Source organism: Prinia subflava, chromosome 1 (assembly GCF_021018805.1).
Source record: "Prinia subflava isolate CZ2003 ecotype Zambia chromosome 1, Cam_Psub_1.2, whole genome shotgun sequence".
Classification (NCBI taxonomy): Eukaryota; Metazoa; Chordata; class Aves; order Passeriformes; family Cisticolidae; genus Prinia; species Prinia subflava.
Window position 1 is genome coordinate 25,018,588 of NC_086247.1, and position 21,122 is coordinate 25,039,709.

At 36.8% G+C, this 21,122-nt stretch overlaps 1 protein-coding gene across 2 annotated transcripts in view; it reads right to left on the minus strand.

The window, feature by feature from the left end:
- Positions 1-2,623: 2,623 nt before the first annotated feature.
- SLC26A7 (solute carrier family 26 member 7) overlaps positions 2,624-21,122 on the minus strand; it is an 81,520-nt gene continuing 63,021 nt past the window's right edge. The window contains exons 13-19 of one of the 2 annotated variants that reach the window (XM_063391339.1): positions 20,283-20,349; positions 16,508-16,624; positions 14,740-14,788; positions 11,995-12,095; positions 9,708-9,762; positions 9,513-9,616; positions 2,624-7,503 (exon numbers count right to left, since the gene is read on the minus strand). In XM_063391339.1, coding sequence (XP_063247409.1) covers positions 7,468-7,503; positions 9,513-9,616; positions 9,708-9,762; positions 11,995-12,095; positions 14,740-14,788; positions 16,508-16,624; positions 20,283-20,349 — 529 coding nt within the window. In that variant the 3' untranslated portion in view covers positions 2,624-7,467. The remainder of the gene's footprint in view (positions 7,504-9,512; positions 9,617-9,707; positions 9,763-11,994; positions 12,096-14,739; positions 14,789-16,507; positions 16,625-20,282; positions 20,350-21,122) is intronic. The other variant, XM_063391333.1, reaches the window with a different exon arrangement.

Sequence of the window (21,122 nt, forward strand, 5' to 3'; positions counted from 1 at the left end):
GAAGTATATGAATGGTGAAAATGATGGAGAAATGATTGAACTGCTTTGAGCACAGCATTTGCAAGGGCTGCACATAACAGGGAGGCAGCAATACTTGGGGTACACTTGTTAGTCCTTATGGACCACCTGTCTCTCTGAAAAGGTGTAGTCTGTGAGGCTGACAAAAGGCAGTTGTGAGCTTTGTAATATGTGTACTTCATACTTACATGAATGAAGCACCCATAAATGCTGCATTATGTCTGACTCCAGAAAAAATCCCAAACTCTTATTAACATGAAGTAACTGAAATGCTGCTAAAACCATATTAACAGGACCAATTGCACTGTGAGGAAATTATCCTTGTGTGAGGCAATCTGTGCTTTGGAAGAAAATGACCTTGTGTAGTGATCAAAGGCCTGCCAATAGGAATTGGTTCAAATTTTTGTAGTTTGTCTCCCTTTCATCCCACACCTCCATGCAGCCTGACATCCCAGCTGCACCTTTGCTCTTCAGCTTTTTCATTCATGCATAATATCACAGAATTGTTCAATTGAATCTTTTTCTCCCGTTTAGCCTCTTCCCATATCCTGTTGTCTATCCCAGCACCCTTCTCCTCCCAGTCCCATGCATGACAGTCTCACAGCCCAGCAGCATCTTAGCCCTGGTCTGCAGCTCTGCGTCTGCAGCATTCCACTTGTATTTCAATCCCTCCTGCAGCCACTAGTGCTCTGCAGTCTGCAGAGCAGGTTGTCTCCTGCTAGGAGAGAGGCTGAAGGAAGCAGTGAAAGGAGCAGTCCCCAGGTCTGCAGAGCATCACGGGTCACCTACAAGTCACCATCTCTGTTTTGTGGGATTGGGCACCAAAGACAGGGTGTACTGGAGACCTCTGAAATCAGGGCAGCAGTGGAGTCAGGACAGCACCAAACCTGAGCTCTGATCAGCAGATTTAAATGCAATTTTATTACTAAAAATAAGATCAAAATAATCACAAATTTCAGATTGCAAACATAATATTCCAAACTATGTTTTAACTCTGGAAGTACTCCAGAACCAAAAAAGTGCATTTTTTTTTCTAACAGATAAGTTAGGATTGCTCTTGTTCTTTCAAAACATATCTTCCTTTATGGAGGTATTCTGAATCAAGAATTTGGCTATAGGAACCAGGCTGAACCAGAAAGCAATGAAATTCCTGAGATTTAAGAACAATCACAGAGCGAATATAAAAAGGAACGTGAAGCAAAATGCTGAGAATTTTTGAAATTATTAATTTATACTGCAGTATAAACTATCCACTCTGTAGTATCAACTCACAATTCCAGTACTGTTGTTGGGAACTCTCATCCAGACCCAGTGAGTAGCCAACATTTTTTGCTATACTACCTGAGCCTACAAATCAGAACAAATGTGCAAAAAACCACCTTCCCCAAAATCTTACAAATATCAATTGCAAGTAACAATTAAGGGAGCAGACAATTTTGCCTCTCAAATGGAATATAAAACAGTGTGTCCAAGTTAGTGGGATATATTTTGTGGGATTTAAGTGAATGTACAGGGTTCAGCTTAATTCAGGATTGTAGAGTTTTCAGGAATTCCTAAGATTTTGCTGCATTTTAAACTGCAACAGTTTAAAAAAGCACAATTGGAATGAGAAACATTTATCATAATTGAGTCAGTCAGAGCAACAACATAAGCTGTTCACTTGGTTCTTAAATATTAACCACCCGAATGTATCCAGCACAAAAGACCTCTTTATTGGAAAACACATGAGAAAAAGATTACCCAAGCAGCTATGTCTCTGCTTTTGGATGTCATGCTCTCCAGAACTGCTGTGAGAACAGAGGATTCCCAGTAGGGAAGGAGTTGCACTTCAAATTCACTTTCAAGTTCCTGGTGCGAGCTGATCTTGGCCTTCTACATGCCCATTCTGGGAATAAAAATAGTGATATTTTCTCAGTCATCTCACTCCAAAGTGAGATAATGTGGAGGTTTCCTTACTATTGTGTGAGTGTAATTGGAAAGGATAGCTCTAGGAAATAGCCTAGCTCTAGAAAATAGCCTATGTCATTGAGATTAACATTAAGAATATTTAGCTGTCTAGCATCTAGGAGTTTATGGCACTGTAAATTGTTTATACTTTTTCATACCACTGTAAAATCAAAAAAATGTAGCAGTTGCATTCATATTTGTAGAAGCAAATGCTTTCATAAATTACCAGGCTTGAAAAATTAAGCTGCTACTTTCAAGGCCAGATTTCTAAAGATATGTCAATCCATTTTTCATTAACGTCATTACAGTTATTGGGAGGTGGTGGGAAGATTTGCCCATCATTTCCTCTCTACTGGGATAAGCCACAGACTGTATGTAAGCAGTGCCATCAGTATGTGCCAACTGGATATGAGGTGCACCATCTGTAGATGCAAATGACAATTAAAAAAAGATATATTAAAATGACTGTGCATGCAAAGAGGCAATACTGGAGAAATTGGATCAAGATTTCTGTATTTCTTGTAGAGGTAAAAATGTCTGTTATATGCCATACTCCTGTAAGAGCTGTGAGGAAATAAAACTTGTGAATGTAGGGAAATTTCTTTTTTTTCATTGTTAAAATTTAATACATTTTGAGGTTGGAGAAGGCAGCGTATCTTATAACAAAGTGGCTAGTACGGAATATAAAAAAAAGAATTGAAATAATGAGGGCATTTTCCTCCTTCTACATACAAATTGTCTCAAATTCCAATTTATTTCAGTATAAATTTATTCTTGCATATGCTAATACACAGACTCAGGAAAAGAAAAAAATATTTAAATGCATTATAAAGCATATGGAAACGTACAGATTAGGTGATCTTTAGTAAAATCTATCATAATGATGAAGGCACCATTTAGCATGCACTCTGGAACTGCACTTCATTTATTTATGAGTTCCTGTAGACAAAGAAAGTATCTTCGAAAAATAGGAATACCATATTTTCAAGGCATACTGTGTATTTTATTTTTGAAACTAGTAAATGTCAAACAGTATTCATACACAGTATTGACACATTAATGTTTTCATTCAACAGTGAAGATACCTTTCCTTGTTACATTATACATTATGACACACAGAGCTGTCAAATAAATTATGTCAATGCAGCTACAGCCAGACCTTGTGACACTTGAATCATAGAATCAGGGCAAATAACCTTTAAAATGAAAGACATATGACAAGAATTAGAAACATTTAATTTGCATAAATATAATGTTAAGTCTTTTCCTTATTACCTGTTTTATGCCTAATTTTTAATTGGTATTATACTCATTCTTTAACATCAGTTTGCTCTCTTTTTTTCCTCATTAGTTTCTTTGTTTTGGAATGTGTGAAACAAATTCTGTAAGAAGCATATTATAAGAATACCATTTTAATGTATTCTGGTTAGCAAATCTTAAATAGTGAGAAAAACTCTACTCACATTATATACTATTTAAAATGTAGAATAAGTTCCTAAAAATAGCTAAAAATTCCTAAACATGTCAAGTAAATATATAATCTCTGATAACTCTGGACCATCTCTGCAGAAAACAATCATGATTGAAAGTTATCCTGTGAAGTACAGAATATACCAAATGTGCAGAATGGAAGCGCTGATTTTCAAAAGCTTCGTGACTCATACATACTGAATTTTGTAAGATAAAATCTGAGCATCTAAGTATACATACAAGAATCAAAGTGAATGGTTAGATTTTCAGAATTGCTTACTAAGAGCAGTAAACTTGTTTGTTTCATTACTTGAAACCTGTAAATGAGAGACTTCCTCAAGCCTCTGCTGGTAGGTGCACTCTCTCTTGCACCTTTAGAAATCACTGAGGACAGAGGGAACTCCACAGTTTGCTCTTACTGCTAACACCGCATAAGCTCACAGTATAACCACAGTTAATAAAACTTTGCATTATTCTGAGAAGTCCCTAGTGATGTTCAAGTAAATGAGGGTGAAGGTACAAAGATGAATGTCTGTCTCAGCAGGGCACAAATAACTAAACCCCTTATTGTTCCTGGCTGTAGTTCACCTCCATTGGGATGGTGTGGCCAGGCCTGCACAACCGTAAGGACAGTCAGACTTTGTGCAGGCTCTTTGCTACAGGATGAATTTGACTCCCTTTGCTCTCCTCCATCAGAAGAATAAGTATGGTTTATTCTGATATTCTTTTATAATAATGGCAGTTGGACTAGATGATGGCTGTTGATTTCTTTCAAATGTTACTCTGCCCTATTTAATTCCATTCCATTCCAGTGAAGCTCTCTCTGAGAGCCAGAGGAAAGCCAATTTATACAAAAACATTGAGGGAAGGGTTGAAACTGATAGTGGGAATTGCCTCCAAAACTTAATCCAGAAGGTTTAGAGTGTTTCTCTAAATTAAGGAGTTGTTTGTCAGTTGACTCTGTGAGTGGGACAAACACACCGGGGATTTGCAGAGATAACTCCGGGAGGACATGAAGTGACTCCCATCCCACCAGCAGAACAACAGGGCTCTGGCAGTCCATGAAGTCTGATGGCAATGGCATCCCTGCTGTTTGAAGACAGGCAGTGCACAGCTACAGGTTTTAGTAAATCAGTAGCTCAGAAGGGTGGGTGGTGGAGAAATGGAAACTGTGTCAGTAGTTTGTAATTTGCAATTTGCTCTTCACTGCCCATAGCTCTATAGAGCAGTTCTGGTTTGACAGAGCTTAAACTCATTACAGGTATTTTAGAAGAAATTGAAAGGGCAGCTATCTTCACATGTCCCTTAAAACACTGTTCTACTGAGAAACAACTATCTTAAGTGATTCCACTTGCCAGACAGGCAATATAATTAACAACGCATACTCTCAGAAATGGAACGTTATTTAGACTAATTATATATAGCAAAATAGATTACAGAAATATTATCCCAAAGCCCAGTGTTGGAAGGTTGGAGCTAATGGGAGATAAATGTTCATCCCCCAAAAAAAGCCATTTAACTGGGCAAAAATTATTCCCATTGAAAGCAGTAAAAATTAGAAGTTTTTTTAATAAGCACTACAAAATTAATTATTTAATATAGAAGGTTTCTTAAAAGGCTAATACTACAAGGAATTTTAAAAATATCTGTGTTGTTACATTTATAAGATCATTCAGAATAAAAGTGAAAGCCTCCTGAAAAGTCAAAGAAAAGTCCTATTTTTGCTAAAGACCCTATTTTTAACAATTTCATTAATCAACTAATCTATAAATTTTAAGAAAAAACATTTAGCCAACAAAGAACAAATGCTGAACCTAGTAGAAAAGATGGCATTTATTCATTTATTCAGTTTGCAGTTAAGTAGAAATCTCCATTCAACTGTGACATAGAATTGATGCTTCTGTGATTAAAGTACATTGTAAATAGTTTCTAAAGTGTTAATAAATTACTAAAACTATTTCAGGAAATTATTAATCAAATATTATAGCCTGTTACTGAGTCCAGTGATGTAATGAGCCATTTGCAATCAACTACAGCATCTGAAATTAATGTGCTTGGGACAATATACAGAATTTATTTCTCCTGTGTATAATGAGTTTCTCACAGTTACTTATCAATCTTTTGCATAGTAATTACCAAAGCCGTCTCAGAAGAACTTGTACAGAACATTTCTGGTCCTCTGTGGGTCAAAGCAGGGAATAACTACAAGAGTCACTCATAACTGAAAGGGCAGAAATACCCACAGCTCTCTCCCATTATTGTCTACTAGTGTGGAGTGACCAAGACTTGAGGAAAAGCTTATCAATGTCTTAACTATGCAGAGATGCAAAAGTCACTCCATGAGCCACCTCCTCTCCTGCAGGCAGCAGCTTTGGGCAGACACAACAGGGAGGGTCCAGACAAGCATACACATGCAACTGCTGCTGAAAGCAGAATGCTTAGAACTAGATTTTGCCTATATTTGTCCTCGTCCTTCCCTCCTCTCTGTAGTGTAAGATGGCCATTATGGCTGTGCCATATCTATTTACTGTTAGCTTCCATAGATTTTTTAAGTTGATGAAAAAAAAAAAAACAAAAACAAACCTACCATATCTTTCTAATTTCTTGATTCCTTTTTGCTCAACTCACATTTTACTGCTGGTGTTCACAGAAGGGAACAAAGGCAAGAGGAGAAAAATCATACATGGAATCGTAGAATGGCCTGAGGTTCAAGGGCCCTTAAAGATCATCTGGTTCCAACACCTTCCACTCAAAAAAGTTGCTAAAAGCTCCATCCAACCTCACCTTGAACACTGCCAGAGTCAGGGCACCCATAATTTCTCTGGTCAACCTGTTCCAGTGCCTCAGCATTGTCACAGTAATGAATTTTTCTTCTAATATCTAGACTAAACCTACTCTCTTTCAGTTTGAAGCCATCCCCCCTTGTCCTATCAGTATGTGCTCTTGCAAATAGTCTCTCTCCATGTTTCTTGTAGGCTCCCTTCAGTACTGGAAGGCCTTAATATGTTGCCATAGACCATGGTACCGATGTGATAGTATGATCTGATTGCTGACAACCCATAAATACAAGCCAAATACTCAACCTGTGAATTCCTCCACCCACTTTGTGTGCTCACACACAGTATACTGCACATCAGGATTGTGTCTGAAATGTGGCACACACCTTACGTGTTGCTACAATCACCTTTCAGCTGCCTCAGCTGGAGATTTCAACACTGAACAAATCACAGCTCAAACTGGAAATGCAGACTGGAAAAAATGTGCTGGAAGAAAGAAGCTTTGGAAAAATACTACCAGTTTTTCCTCTACAGTCTGAGCTAAAGAATACCTGTGGCTTTGAAAATATAGCAAAACATAATAGCACAATACAACTAATAGAGATGGAGGCAATCCAGTGTTCTTAGCCAATATGCATCTGCCTTCTCTGCATATACTTGCAAGTTCTCCCATTGATCTGGGCAGGCATTAAAAAGCATTAAAAACCAAGTATTTTACAAAAAGTAAAAGCTGATAATAGTTGTGATATGATGCTGTTACTGCAAATGGCTGTATTGAACAGGGGAAAGAGTAAGTAAAGCCATTAGAAAAAAAAAAGTGCATTGATATATGCCTTCTTGCAGATACCTTATCAATTATGACATGCTGTTTTAAGAATTCATAATATCTCTATTCCATACACAAAACTAGAGATACATATTACAACTAATGTTATAATAGAAGATACATAAAATAATACACCTAACTGGTAAACACAGTACCTTGTGTCTGCTTTCTAATCATTTGTATCTAAATGTATATAAAAATATTTTATAAAACCACTATAGAACAATTGCATAAAAATTCACTGAGTGATTGCAGCTGAAAGATTTTCTTTCTGAAAGGCAGATCTGTTGTTACTGAATGTACTAAATATATATGGTATACAAAAGGTCATCTATGAGATCCACTGGAAAAAAAAAGTGAAGGAGAAGCCATGATGTAGTTCATTTTGAGTATGAGCAGATGAAACTTGCTATGCTCAATGGGTGGGCATCACACTTCACTCTGTTCACTGAACTTGCTGTAATTCTAAATTGAGAGAAACAGAAAAAAAAAGTATTATAATGTTTTCCTATAATATAAAGTAAAATTAGGTGATGAAGGAGTGCTAGTGTGAAAATGGCACCATTATAAAAATGAATATTTCAAAAAGTTATTTATGATTAACTGCATAAAGTAATGGGCAAGTATCTTATCAATTTATAAACATAACAATGAGAATGACACAACATATTCATTGGAGCATGTAGATAAGAACATCTTTGCATTTCTGAACAGCAGCAGAGATGAAAATGAACCACACAGCCCTCTTAGCTCTACCTTTCTGACAGTGGAAGACCATTTCCTGTTATATGGGGAAGCCAAAATGTAAATCAAAATAAATCACTTTCTGTTAGTCTCCAACTCCTTCCTCATATTTTTTGTCTATCTTATTCTGCCTATTCCATCATGTTAACACTCAAAAGTCCTACTGATCTCAGCACCTTAATAAGGCACAGGAGGAGTATATAGACTGGCAGCTACAGGGTGGTGCTGCTATTGCAGTCACCCTGCCTTTTCACTCCTGTCCACCTTATCTTCATGTGTTCAACACAATAACTCGTAAAAAATCCCTGAAGCATATACTGTGAATACTCTGAAGAAGCATCAGCAGTGTATATACACGGTTCACAACTACATTTAAAATTTGAGGCTGCATGCAAGCCTTTCAGACTAAACTGCTAAGCCACTATGCAGAGGTCTGATTTGCGTAGCAGCTCTGGTAAAAGCAAGCAATCAGTTCCTTAAAAAGTGGACTTTGAGTTTTAACTCCCCCTTTTCATTATGAACATTTGTCCTGGTCTATCCATGTCCCAATTCCATAAAATGGGAGTGCTAGTACATAACTATCTTACAAGAATGTTAGGAAAGTTAATAATGACAATAAAAAATGCAGACATTTTATAAGACAACAATCATTCTAATTCATCTAATCAGACCCAGACAAAATATGTAACAGCCAACGCCATTATTTTTGCCCTGAAGTTACCATTTCAACCATTATTTTTTGTAGGACAACATAATGAAAACTGTTGAAAAGCTCTGAAGAGAACATGTTTTTCTGGTCAATTCACTACATCAACTGTGCCAACTCACCTTAATCTGGATAAATCAATGGAAAGTGGTTTTGTCCATAGGCAAGTCTGATTTAATTAGTAAAATACAAAGTGAAGAAAAAAAGACAAACGACCAAACCACAGACCATGGTGAGTTTAATGTCTCTTGGAAAAGGCTGTGAGCCAAGCTCTAGCCATGTTTGAATCATAAATAAAACCACAGGACAGCACACAGTTTTTAATGCACGCTCACTTACACTGCCATGACAGTGGAAAAGAATCACATAGTTCAAGAGCAAAGTCCAGGTTTACAATCTTTTTAAAGAGGAATACAAGAATGATTGAGCAAGTAAATAGATGTTCGAGCCTGCCTTCTCCCTCTAGCTCTCTCTTCCACTTTGTGCAACTCTTTTTCCACCAGTGAGCCAACACAGCATGCATAGTACAGTGCAGGGCAGAGACAAGATTTCTAACTCAAACCAAACTAGCTGGGGATCCAGAAGCATTATCAGTCAGACCAGTGCTGTGGTGTGTGAAGCAGCTTCAAGCATCCCAGGCTGAGAAATAGGAGTTTCAGGAATGCAGAACTGGCTGTGAGTAAATTTGTCTCACTGAGAGGCTGTGTTGGGTGTCATAAGATGACATAAATCTTTCCAGTGGAGAATGAGCCCAGATTAAAGCACCACAACACAGCGCCTCTGGATTTATCATAGATGGAGATGTTGTTTTGAAAGGAGACATGGTGATGGGAAGAGAGTGCTAGCTGCAAAAAATGGAAAACTGCATTCCTCAGGCTGAGGACCAGTTGTAGAGTACAGACAGATAAAAGGTTTCTACATAAAAGGTTCACTGGGTAAATAAGATTTTCCCAGACTTTAAGAAATTGCTGTGAGCATCCAAGGAGCCCCCCGGGCTTCACCTACTCTTGCTTGAAAGTCTTACCCTGTGAATATGAATGGCATCAATTGCTGAAGAAATAGATTCAAAAAATACAGGATTTTCAGAGTCAAGACTTCCACCGTACTGCATTGCTTTTATCAAGGAAGCTGGAAAAAAAAAAAAAAAAAAGAGCACTGAGAAGGTAGTGAGGCTATATAAACGATCATGTTAAAATTTTTACTCTATGCTGATACTTGCCTTTGCAGTGTGCTAGCAACACATCGATGTATCTGCTTTTACAGTCCTTGTAAATCTATGTTTGAAAACAAGAAATTAAAAAAAAAAGCAAACCTGTTTTAAATACCAACAGAGAAGAAAGTACACAAAAAGCCCACATTTAAAAAAGGCAGAGCCCGGAGTGCTGCTGCAGCAGCTGTACTGCCAGCAGCCACCAGAGCGAGCCCTTCTATAACGCAAACATCAGCAAGCCACATTTATTCCCTACCACATCTTTACAGTACTCTACTGCTCTGCTGAGAATTAAAACTGAATTTGATTAATAATTTTGAAATTTCTGACTTTAAGTTTTTGGGGTATTTTTTTCAGCGTATTTTCTCATGTCCTTATCTTATGCTTGCTACCAGTCCACACAGACAGGAGTCAGACCTAGGAAACTTCGAGAATTTTATCAAAAAAGCACCATAACTATGATGCTGCATTAAGCAGTATGTTGTTATTTATTTTTTCTTTTAAAGTGTTCAACTCCCCAGAGACAAAATATTAATAAGAGAGAGAAGGAAGAAAAAATAAAAAAAAAAGAAGAAAAAAACCCTCTAAAACCAGACTAGGACATTTTTCTGCCCTGAGGAATATCCAAAGCAGTCACTGCTTCAAAAAATGTTTAAATAATCCATGTGAAGTAGAAGAATTCTGAGAGAAGAGATTCAGAGAGAACCCCAACAGAATAATCTATTTTTAAACTAAAGCAAAAATCGTAGTTCAAAAATCCTCCATCTCTGACATCAATGATGATATTTTGGGAAAGAATATAACAACAAGGACATGTTGAGTGTGGTCCTCTTGGTAGGAGGAAGAGTAACTTGGATTTAGACCAACTGTTTATCCAGAGGCTGCACTACCAACCTGTACACTTCACAGCCTACACCAGACTTGTCTCTCACAAATTTGTCAAACACTTCTTTGACATAATTAGTAATTTGGAGGTCTCTAAGATCTTTTTGAAATCAGTTTCACAATTTTTGAAACTAATACTATATTGAATGCTGTATATTTCAAAGGGATATCTAATAGTTACTCCCACTAGTCTTATTTTTCCAGTTTTCTTTTTCAAGATATTCTATATATTTCATATAAACTATATGTGTAGTTTTAATTTAAAATACTTTAAGGCAACACTTACTTCACTGTCCAATCAGTGTACTAAACTGAGAAAATTATTAGGGCAAGAAGAGGCCTGGGCTAAGACCCAAGTTCAAGTCTTCTATCTTACTCAGAAAAAATATGCAAATGAAACCTTCTATAGCCACTTAGATCTGTACTCACTACACAACTTTTACATTTCCCTAATGGAAATGTAAGAAACAGCTTTTGAGCATAATTTTTTATCTATGATAAAACCTTTTATTATGCAGAACTGTAGACTCATAGAACTGTTTAGGTTGGAAAAGACCTTTAAGGTTATCAAGTCCAAGCATTAACTTGGCATTGCCATGTCCACCACTATCCCATGTCTTTCCAGCCACTCTGCCCCGGCATGTGGCACTGCCTGGGGTTGTTGTGACCCGAGTGCAGGACCTGGTACTTTGTCTTACTGAACCTCACACAGCTGGCCTTGGCCCATTGATGCAGCCTGTCCAGACCCCTCTGCAGAGCCTTCCTGCCCCCCAGCAGATCAACACCCACCCAGCTTGGTCTCATCTGCAAACTGACTGAGGGTATACTCGACCCCCTTGTCTGAATCACCAACAAAGATATTAAACAGGACTGGCTCCAAGGGAACACCAATTGTGGCCAGGTGCCATCTGGATTTAGTTCCATTCACCACAGTAACCAGTGACTGCTGGCTTTAGTCATCTGGGAGCATCTTGGAACTCCTGCAATGCCTGAACCTAGTCTGCAAGGATGAAGATCATGTTTTGACCTCTGGCTTAGCAGGCAATAGAATACACAAATAAAATCACAGAATTAAAGATGAAATTTTAAAGTGGTAAATTTACGCGTCACTACAACTGACATGGCGGGGTCAAATATGACCTAAACCAACTTAGGAAAAAAAAGGAGAAGTTACAAAACTCCTCTTCATTACATATAGATACACACGTTTGCATTGTTACCCAAAATATTTAGAAATATTTTAATGTAATTTTAGATATAAACATAGTACAATTTAATACCAAATCTGTGTTCATCTTTTCTATGGGTGAAATATTTATTCACTGAAATAGGTGGAAGGACTGGTAGTTGGCCCCAATAACTCACATGTATAATTATAACATATACAGAATGTTTCTAATGTCATGAATACCTGAAGAAGCACAGAGACTCCAGTGTAGTCAAAGAAATTCAGTCCACTGCAGTCTAATATCAAAACATGTCGCTCACTGTGACATGACTGCACCAACTCACCTACACATTTAACAAATGAAAAACTTTAATTAAAAGGAGAATACTCAAGAAATGGATGTAAGAGTGATGATAGCTCAACAAAATAAGCCCAAACTATCACAATAAAATTTTAATTGTTACGTGCTGGGGCATCAGGAAAGCAAATGCCATATTTTAGAAGCACAAATAAAGAACTTTCAGGGCAATGGAAAGAAGTGGTGACAGACAGAGATTAATGGAGATGTTTTAGGCAGCAATAGTGTCTCAAGAATTAAGCAATTGTTTCTTCAACTGTGAATTTCTTATTGAGTCAGTTTGGCTACTTGGAAAGATTTTTCATGGGATACACAGAAAATACATTTATCTTTCTTTTAAGTTGTGATATGACACTGATTTCCATAGTCCCTAAACACCTGCCTATGGCTTTACTTAATATTCGGCCATAAGGAAGAAATATATGTAAAGTGGAGTATTTAATTTTCCTAAGGTTTTGCTATGCTGTTTTTTGCCTGGTTAATTTTTAATACACAACGATCTATTGATGCTGGAGAAAAAAACTGTGTTGGAAAGATTTGCAAGGTTTTTGGTACTCATTCTTCAACCTCAGGCCATCTTGTGTTTAATCTAAACGTCTGGTGTTCTAAATGCATTGTGAACTAGCACGTAGATAAATGATTCCTGGCTTTCATAAAGGGAAAACTAGAAAATAATATACATATTATTTACATTGTTCTGTGAACAAATGTTCGTTATCATAATGCATGCAACTGAAAAGGGGTAAAATATGAAGGAAAGGAATTCTGATTGTAAAGATGAGTTAAGCTAAATGGCTTTGGCAGAGCAGAAATAAAGATTTTAAACTATTAAGAGGACTTGGAATTTCCCCATGAAGCAAGTTTATAATGGTGGTAATTCCTTTCTGACAGTAGTCTGAGAGCCAAAGGCTTTTGGACTTGCATCTCCAGACATTTACTGTCTGTATACTGCCCAACATACATGGATACATAAAAACAAAAATGTAGAATTTTAAAGGGAACCTCTGAAGATTACTGTGATAGAAACCCAGTTCATGTGATCTCCTAGGCTCAGAGTAATAATTCCTTGCTGCATCCTGAATTGCAGTAGAGGTTGCCTGGCCTCTCAATGGAGGGATAAAGACCTCTACCCTCTTTGGATCAGTGGCATGAGCAAGAGCACCTCTTTCATTTGGTGCTGATACAGACAGTGTTCCCCAAAGGGAGAAAGGAAAGATTCTGACAAACATGTACATTTCCATGCTTTCTGGGACAAGTGCCATAAAGCTTAAGGATTGTGTCCTCATGCTCCCCTCCTTGAAAATTTAAGCTCTGCTTTTTGCTTTTCTCTTAAAAAGGGATTTTTCTTTTTTCTCTCTGTTTGTTGTTTTAAAGGCCCTGTGAAGAATCACCATAGACTGGTTGGTACAAGAAACAACAGCTTTGAAGACCTCAAGGCAGGACTTAGGCTTTCAAAAAATAGGTCTTGTTCTTTCTGTCACTTTTGTAATATGAGAAACCAGTTCATCTTCAAGATAATTGAAATATGTACTGGTAAGATATTCTCAAGCATAGTATTTTACAATATAGTCCATAAAATACAATATAATCTTCAATAACCATTTTCAGATGTTGCTATGCTACAGCAAAGCACTCTGTTACCCCCAAGTTAACTAAACACCGTAGGACCATAAAAGTGTCCTGAGTCTAGTTAACAAACGCAAACATTCAGACAACAGCCTCCAAATCAGATTTCCTACTGTGGCCTTAATGCTTATAAGTGTTTTAAATAAACACTGTTTTAATTCTATCCACAATGAAGTCATCTGTATAAAGTATCCACTACAAAAGGTTGCTGCAGCTCTCCCATGGGGATATATGTGCTCTGGTTTGATTTAAGTGTTACAAAATGTGGAAAGAGTGGAGTTTCCAGCTTAATCTTTAATTGAAAGAAAACCTCTAGGGGATCTTATTATATTGTATTGATATACTGTATAATATTGGTGGTTATCACATCACTAACAAGTCAGTTGACATTTCCTGAGATTTTCTCCTATGTGGCTTTAAAGATCACAAAGATTTAACATGGTTCTAATCTTACTTTTACTTTTTCATACTAACATTCAACTCTGTGCATGCAAAAAACCCAAGACCAGAGCTTAAGAAAATAGACTCTTCAGCCTGGTCCAAAGATCAGTCCAGGCAAAAATACAGGAATTGTTTCCCCCACTATGTACCTGTCTCTTTACACACACAGTCATCCCACTGCAATAAGCAGGGACACAGAATTAGAGAATGGTTTGGGTTGGAAGGGACCTTAAATCATCTAGTTCCAACTCCTGTGTGTGATGGGCAATGAGACTTCCACTAGAACCTTCCACTCCTACAGAAAAGGCATTTTCAAGTGTTTCCCTGCTTTTAAAATCTTGAAAAGTCAGTCAAAAACAGAATGAAAAACAGGACCTATTAGGCCAAGGTTAACATAGTTTAACACTGTTTAGTATTCATGCTTCATTGAATGTTTGATCTAACTGAAAATATTCATTTCCACACAACTTGTATGCAACTAGAAATATATAGAAAAATGTGGAGCTATTTTGCACACTTATGTCCATCTTGGTTTTAACATCATTTGTAGATAATAAACTCACCATGGCAACTTCCATTGGAAAATGAACAGAGCAATGTGTTCTGCTCACACTGAAATAAAAGCAACAAGTGGTTAACATACTGTCCATTGCACAGTAACAAGAGGAAATCAATGTAGCATATAAGAATTCTGTTTCTCAGGATCAAAGTGAACTCATTCTCTCCAAAATCATGTCCTATGCAACAGCCTATTGGATATATAATATTTTCTGGTATAACTTTAGAAGAATACTGAGATACATATTCAAACACATATTTTGCATTTCTTTTTAGCTGACTCAACCTCTGTCAAGTTTGGATTCTCTAGAAAGCATATTTTGGATAGAATGCTTTTGGGGAAGAAGGGGGTGGTTAAGAAGTGGTCAAAAGATGGGAAAGATGTTCTTGACAAGAAAAATTCCTGGCAGTGATTTTATAAGATTAACTTTTGATTAATTTTCTACTTGCTGCAATCTTATCTGCTATGCTAATATTTTAGTAAGAACATTTTTGACGTGTAAATTTATTATAAAATTACATTTATCCTGACAATTTTTATAATAATTTCAATATGCAAGTTCTTAGTAGAAACATGAGTTAAAACCAGAAACAGAGCATAAAAACAAATTTGAAACTGCATTTATTTCACACCCACTATGTGCTACTGAAAGACATTTATTCAATTAAAAAAAATAAAATTAAAGCACAATATTTCAGGCAGCTGTACTGCTGAGTACCTTACAGAAGAGACAAAGGATAAAATCTCCTTTATAAGCAACGTATAAATTAACTTATTAAATTAACTGATTAAATTGACTCAAATTAATTCCATGAAAATCCTAAGTAATTTCTCTCTGTTTGGAGGCTTTTTATCATACTAATCAAATCAGTCAGCCTAGCAAAACCAAGGGAAAAAAGCATCACACTTTCTGAGCTGAATTTCCACCCATCTAAGCATATATGGGTAGCACAACTCTTTGTCAAGGGGCAGCAGGGGTGGTAGACAAGTGTTGCTGTCTTAACAAGCCATCTAAGACAGCTGGGATTTTTTCAGCCCAGTTTGCCAAATTGGATGAAATTGTCTGCAGTAAGCATTGTATCATATTGGAATGCCTTCATGGTACTGATAGAAAAATGATAATTTATCTTTTGCCTTTTAAGAAGTGTTGCAGGAACTTGCAGTAGCTATGTGCAGATGAATTTGGAAAATGCTACACTTACAGGGATATTCTCCAAAAATGTGATATACATAATTTGTATACTGTTTATTTTTCTAATCCAATCAGTGCAAAAGAGGAAAAAGAACAACACCATTGAGAAAAAAGTAGCCAATTTCTTCCTAATTCTCACAAAATTATTTATAGTTAGAAATGAAATATCCATCTCTCATGGACTTAGCTCTAAAAAAAAAAAATCACATTTTATTCAAACATATTTGTGGCTACTCCTCATCTTTCTAAAATCCCAGCCTTATACCAGCTGAGGTTATGTAAGTTCTTCTAGAAATTTTGGAGTTTTGAATCAGTGCTTCAATATCTTGCAGGATCACATGCAAAAATAAAAGAGATATTATTTTCAAGTAATGATACAAAAATAGTCCATATTGAATCTGATTAAAATTAGGATTAGCTTTATTCTAAATGAATCATTTCTAATGTTACTTTTTGTACCTCTTTCAGTATCTGATTGCATTCTCTAAGAAATGCAAAGAAAGAAAACATGATCTTCAACCCAGTTACACTGATTACTGAAGTGTAAAGCACATTCCACCTTGTTTACAGTATCACATACCTGGCTGCTTATGCCATCCTGCTGGATTATCTTTAACAGGTCAGCGTGGAATTTTCTGGCATTCAAAAAGACTAATGGGCTGTTGACTGAAACTATTTTTACATGTTTTAGTGATTCCTGGGGAATGAAATAAACATAATGCTGAAAAGTTCGTCTTGGATTTGGAGAAAAAAACCCAGACTCATTTCTTTAAAAAACCTGAAAATACCTATAAATTACCCTGGGAGGAGTTTTGGATTGCAAGAAGAATTTAACAGAATTCTGCTGATCAGACTTCACACATAACTGAAGTAAGAATAGAAACACAAGTAATATATAATGAAAATTATCTATAATATTATTTAGCATGAAAAATAGCATACACATTATGAGGCATAATACTAAGAACTATTAGCTAACAATTATAATAACACTTTTTCAGTTGGCATGATCCCCAAGCATAGGCAAGATATCATTTGCAGACAGGAAATATATTTTATCAAATAAACACATCTTGAACAAAGTACACAAAGATTTAGGCAGACACTGCAGGTGTTTTGGGGAAAGCTGGCAGTATTCATCTTGGTCATCTGAAGATGATCTTAGTACAGAGATACCTCTCTATGAGAATACTTAGTGGATCCAGATCTACCTCAAGTGACACATTTAAAGCTTTACCAGCACATTTCTAGAACCAACACAATAATCTACATGAGCACTCTTCATCACCCTTGAGCCTGTCTCTGCACTTCACTGAATAATCTACAAACAGTTTACTAGTACCTTCAGTCAGACTGTGTAGCTCAAACATAAATGTTACCCAGCAGAGCAATTTTGGAAGGACACCAGATAGTGTTCAGAAACCCCCAGGTACAAGTGGGAGACATTTTCCACAAAACAAGTGCTATTTATCTCGCTCTCAGAGTGTAGTTATAAAACACCTTCAAAAGCCAGTAAGAAAAATCATATTTATATAAAAAGATATTGGACAGCAGCAAGGCATGCTAAAAGACTGGTCTTGTAGGAGACAGAATTAAGTTAATTCTACTGAACTCCCAGTTTTCCACAAGTAGTGTGACAATGGAGTAAAAATCCAAGAATTCACAAGAGAATATAGGTCAAAAAAGGCTCTCTTCTTCCTAAAAAAGTCATGTAATAGAGTCACAATCAAACACAAGTAAGTGGAGCTGACACAGGCCATTTTTAAGTAGTTAAAATTGTTTGGGATTGCACTGAAGATATGCAGTTCTACCAACAGACTTTCAAGCAAAACAGGAACGGAAATCTTCACCACAAACCACATGAACTGTCTCCTTATTGCAGACTGCTGTTCAGACTTCTGGGAATGAGATGATCTCTCAGACATCACCCCAGTGACCATGAAATAAAGGAAACATTTCAAACAGCCCAAACTGAGGCAAAGAACCCCAGACTATGTGTAGGGATGGCGCAATTTACCTATGAATGTGATTGCAGTAAATACCACATCAGCAACATGCCACAGTCAGAAAAGTGGCAAAGCTCAGCTTTTAGGCAGTTAAAGTGTCTCAATTTGTGTGGAATAGACCTCTAAAATAATGGCAAAACAGAAGATGGCATATGCTTGAATGGAGAAATGCTCTGAGATCCCACAGATTCCCACACAAATGATGCTATACACAGCTTGGAGTGGAGACACATGGACACTTCAGTGCCATGGCAAAGTAGAATATAAAAGCTGAGAAAAAAAGGAAGACTGATGTGCAAAGATCAAATCCTGTGATAATCAAGCTTCCATAAATACAAGGTACAAAACTTGAAAGGATCAAATCATAAGGCCAGATCAAACAGATAGCAGACTTAAGTATAGTTTTTGTCCAGAATAGACAAGGCCAATTGTGCCTAAATTTGACCAGCCAGTTATTGCTGGCTCTCGTTTGATTCTTTGTTAACAAAAACTGTTTGTAGAAAAATGAATTTCCTCTTTGTTGTGTCCTTGCTAAGAAAGCAGGAAATTTATCTCACGTGTCTGTCCCTGCCACCACTTAGAAGGCCCCGGGTGATTGCCCTGTGCGCTCTGCACAGCACTGGCTGTGCTCGGGTATGAGTTCAGTGCCAGTGAACGCCTGGGATGAAATGTGTTTCACATAAGCTTCTAAATACCCTTTGATTTTTTCCACATTAAAGTGTCTTTTCTCTTATTGATGAAATAACCCCTATAAATCCACAGACCTTAATGGCAGGGTAGATCATTAAGCTTGCATATTTTCGTGTTTAAAAGTCCTGTTGTTTGTGTCTAATCTGTTATTTACCAGGGAAACTTGGATCAGTCTTAACATTCATACATTAAAAATTACCCTAAATGCCTGCTGCAACCCAGTGACTCTAAATTCAATTAAAGGCATATTTTCCTTCTTTGTTTTGTGTAATAAGCTCTTGAGCAATTTGCATCTCTAATGTAAGGTTATTTTCCTCACTGTCTGCAGACACTAGTTTGTTATTACTAGGTTACTGGCATTAATCTTACTGAATTAGTGGGGAAAAAAAGCAGGGGAGCAGTAACCTTTAAAAAAAATGTATAGGTATTTGCACAAAGTGAACCGATATGAAAAACGTCAGGCAAATCAAATTTTGGTTACCCATCTCTCAGAAAGTTACCCCAACACTTTTATTAAGAATGAAAAGCGATCTAATAGGCAGCCTCAACAACAGTGTTTTTAATTCACATTTCAGAGTCCTCCCCATTCTTATGTACCTCTTACATTCCAACATTGCTCAACATGCCAAAACAGTAAATGGCCTTGAGCCCTTGGAAGTTCAGACTTTTAGCCCAAGATAGCTCTGATGGAAGATATTTTCCAGAAATAATAAATTCGGTAAAGAAGATCTGCTTAATGGTGAAGCAATACCTGCTGAGCATGTAGTTTACTGATACAGGAGACCCTTCCTCAACACTAGGAAAGGAAAAAGGACGTAGGAACTGCCACAGTGGAGAAGGGAGGATGTCCTGGTGATGGGGCTCTGTGCTGAAAGGACACATGGTTCTACTTCTCTCTTGGCTGCTGACCTACCATTTCATATTCGAGGAGGGAGTTCACCTCGCTAGGTCATTACCCTTCTCTTCTTAGCATAGACCTGAGCAAAAAGCAACTTTGACGATAATTGCAATGAAAATAACCAAAAGACTGGTTGATTTAAGTTTGTAAGAAACCGAATTTTAAAGGCACAGTCTTTGGGAGAGATTCTTCCATCCATTTTTCCTGTGCACAGGGTGATGAGATTTGTGAAGCAGTCTGTGACAATTTTGTGGTGCTGCCCCTCTTAGCCCTGCCTTGTGGTGTTCTCTGGGACAGTCTGGTCACAAGGAGTTGGTGACAGAAATGGTTTCTCAAAAGAGATTGAGGATGACGAAAATATCAAAGGGCTTTTAGGAAAAGTGATAATAATACAGAGACTGCTATTGTCTGCTCAGATTGCCCTTGCCATTCCTGGCAAGATATTTCCTTAAATTTAGGAATTAGGAAAGTTTGAGAAAGAGCAATTTATAAACTAAAAATGACAAATAAACTAAGATAGATCTAAGAGGACTTGCCTAACTTCACTTTGCAGACAAGCAGCAGAACCATGAAAATATTCCAGTTTCTGATGGACAACTAGTTTTGTTGTTATTATATTATCCTGGCTTTTGATTTCAAGGTCATATCGTAAAACCATTCCCTTGACTCCCTGATTACAGTCTGGTAACTAACTAGAGAAAACAAATCTGAATTAGTGAAACACACACAGAAACAAAAAGTTAAAAAATAAATTAACTTACACAATTATCTTCTGCTTTGTATTTATATTCCACCTCTTTCACGTTTTTCAAATTCAATGTCTTTGCTCTGTAATCAATATATATGTATATAAATAAATTGTATAGTAAATCATTAGTAGCCTTGAGCAGAAACAAAAAGACACACACCCCAAACTACAGCATAGCAGTTTAAAGGTACAACAATACAATCTGTGAGTATTTTTGTAATTACAGACCTTATCTTTTCTGATAATCATCCTCTTAAAAAGTGAAAAGAAGCTCATTTTAGAATTATCAAATCACTTTGAAAACATGAATAATTAAATTCTCTTGTGAAGAAAATTTTAATTTTAATTTTCTGGCCAGAGAGCTACTTTTAAGTCAAGGTAGCTCATATGTAATCTATAGCTTCAAAAGTAAAGAAGTTATTAATTAATATTTTTTACCTGCAAAATCATATTGTAAGGAAAGGGAAAATAAATATGCAGAATATCTGTAGGTCATTAAAAACAAAGATATTTTATTTGTCATTGAAATTGACACATCTTTATATGATGAAGCAGAACATTGCACTCTAGCTATCAAAATGGGGGCTTACTGGAAAGGGCCAGTATTCCTATGCTCTCTACACAGTGAAAAGAGAAAGTTGCCTTGGAAAGGGAGCTCAGCTTAGGACCTTCTGATTCAACATGTTATTTACAGGAAAACATTTAACTGTGGAACTATCTATCCTCTGAGACAGATGCACCAATATACAAGGAGTATTTGCAGGTACTGGGGCCACATAAATAAGCCTTGCAAACATCAGCTCTTCTCTCATCTTTGCATAAATGAAGCTGTAGCTGCTGCTGGTTTTAATAC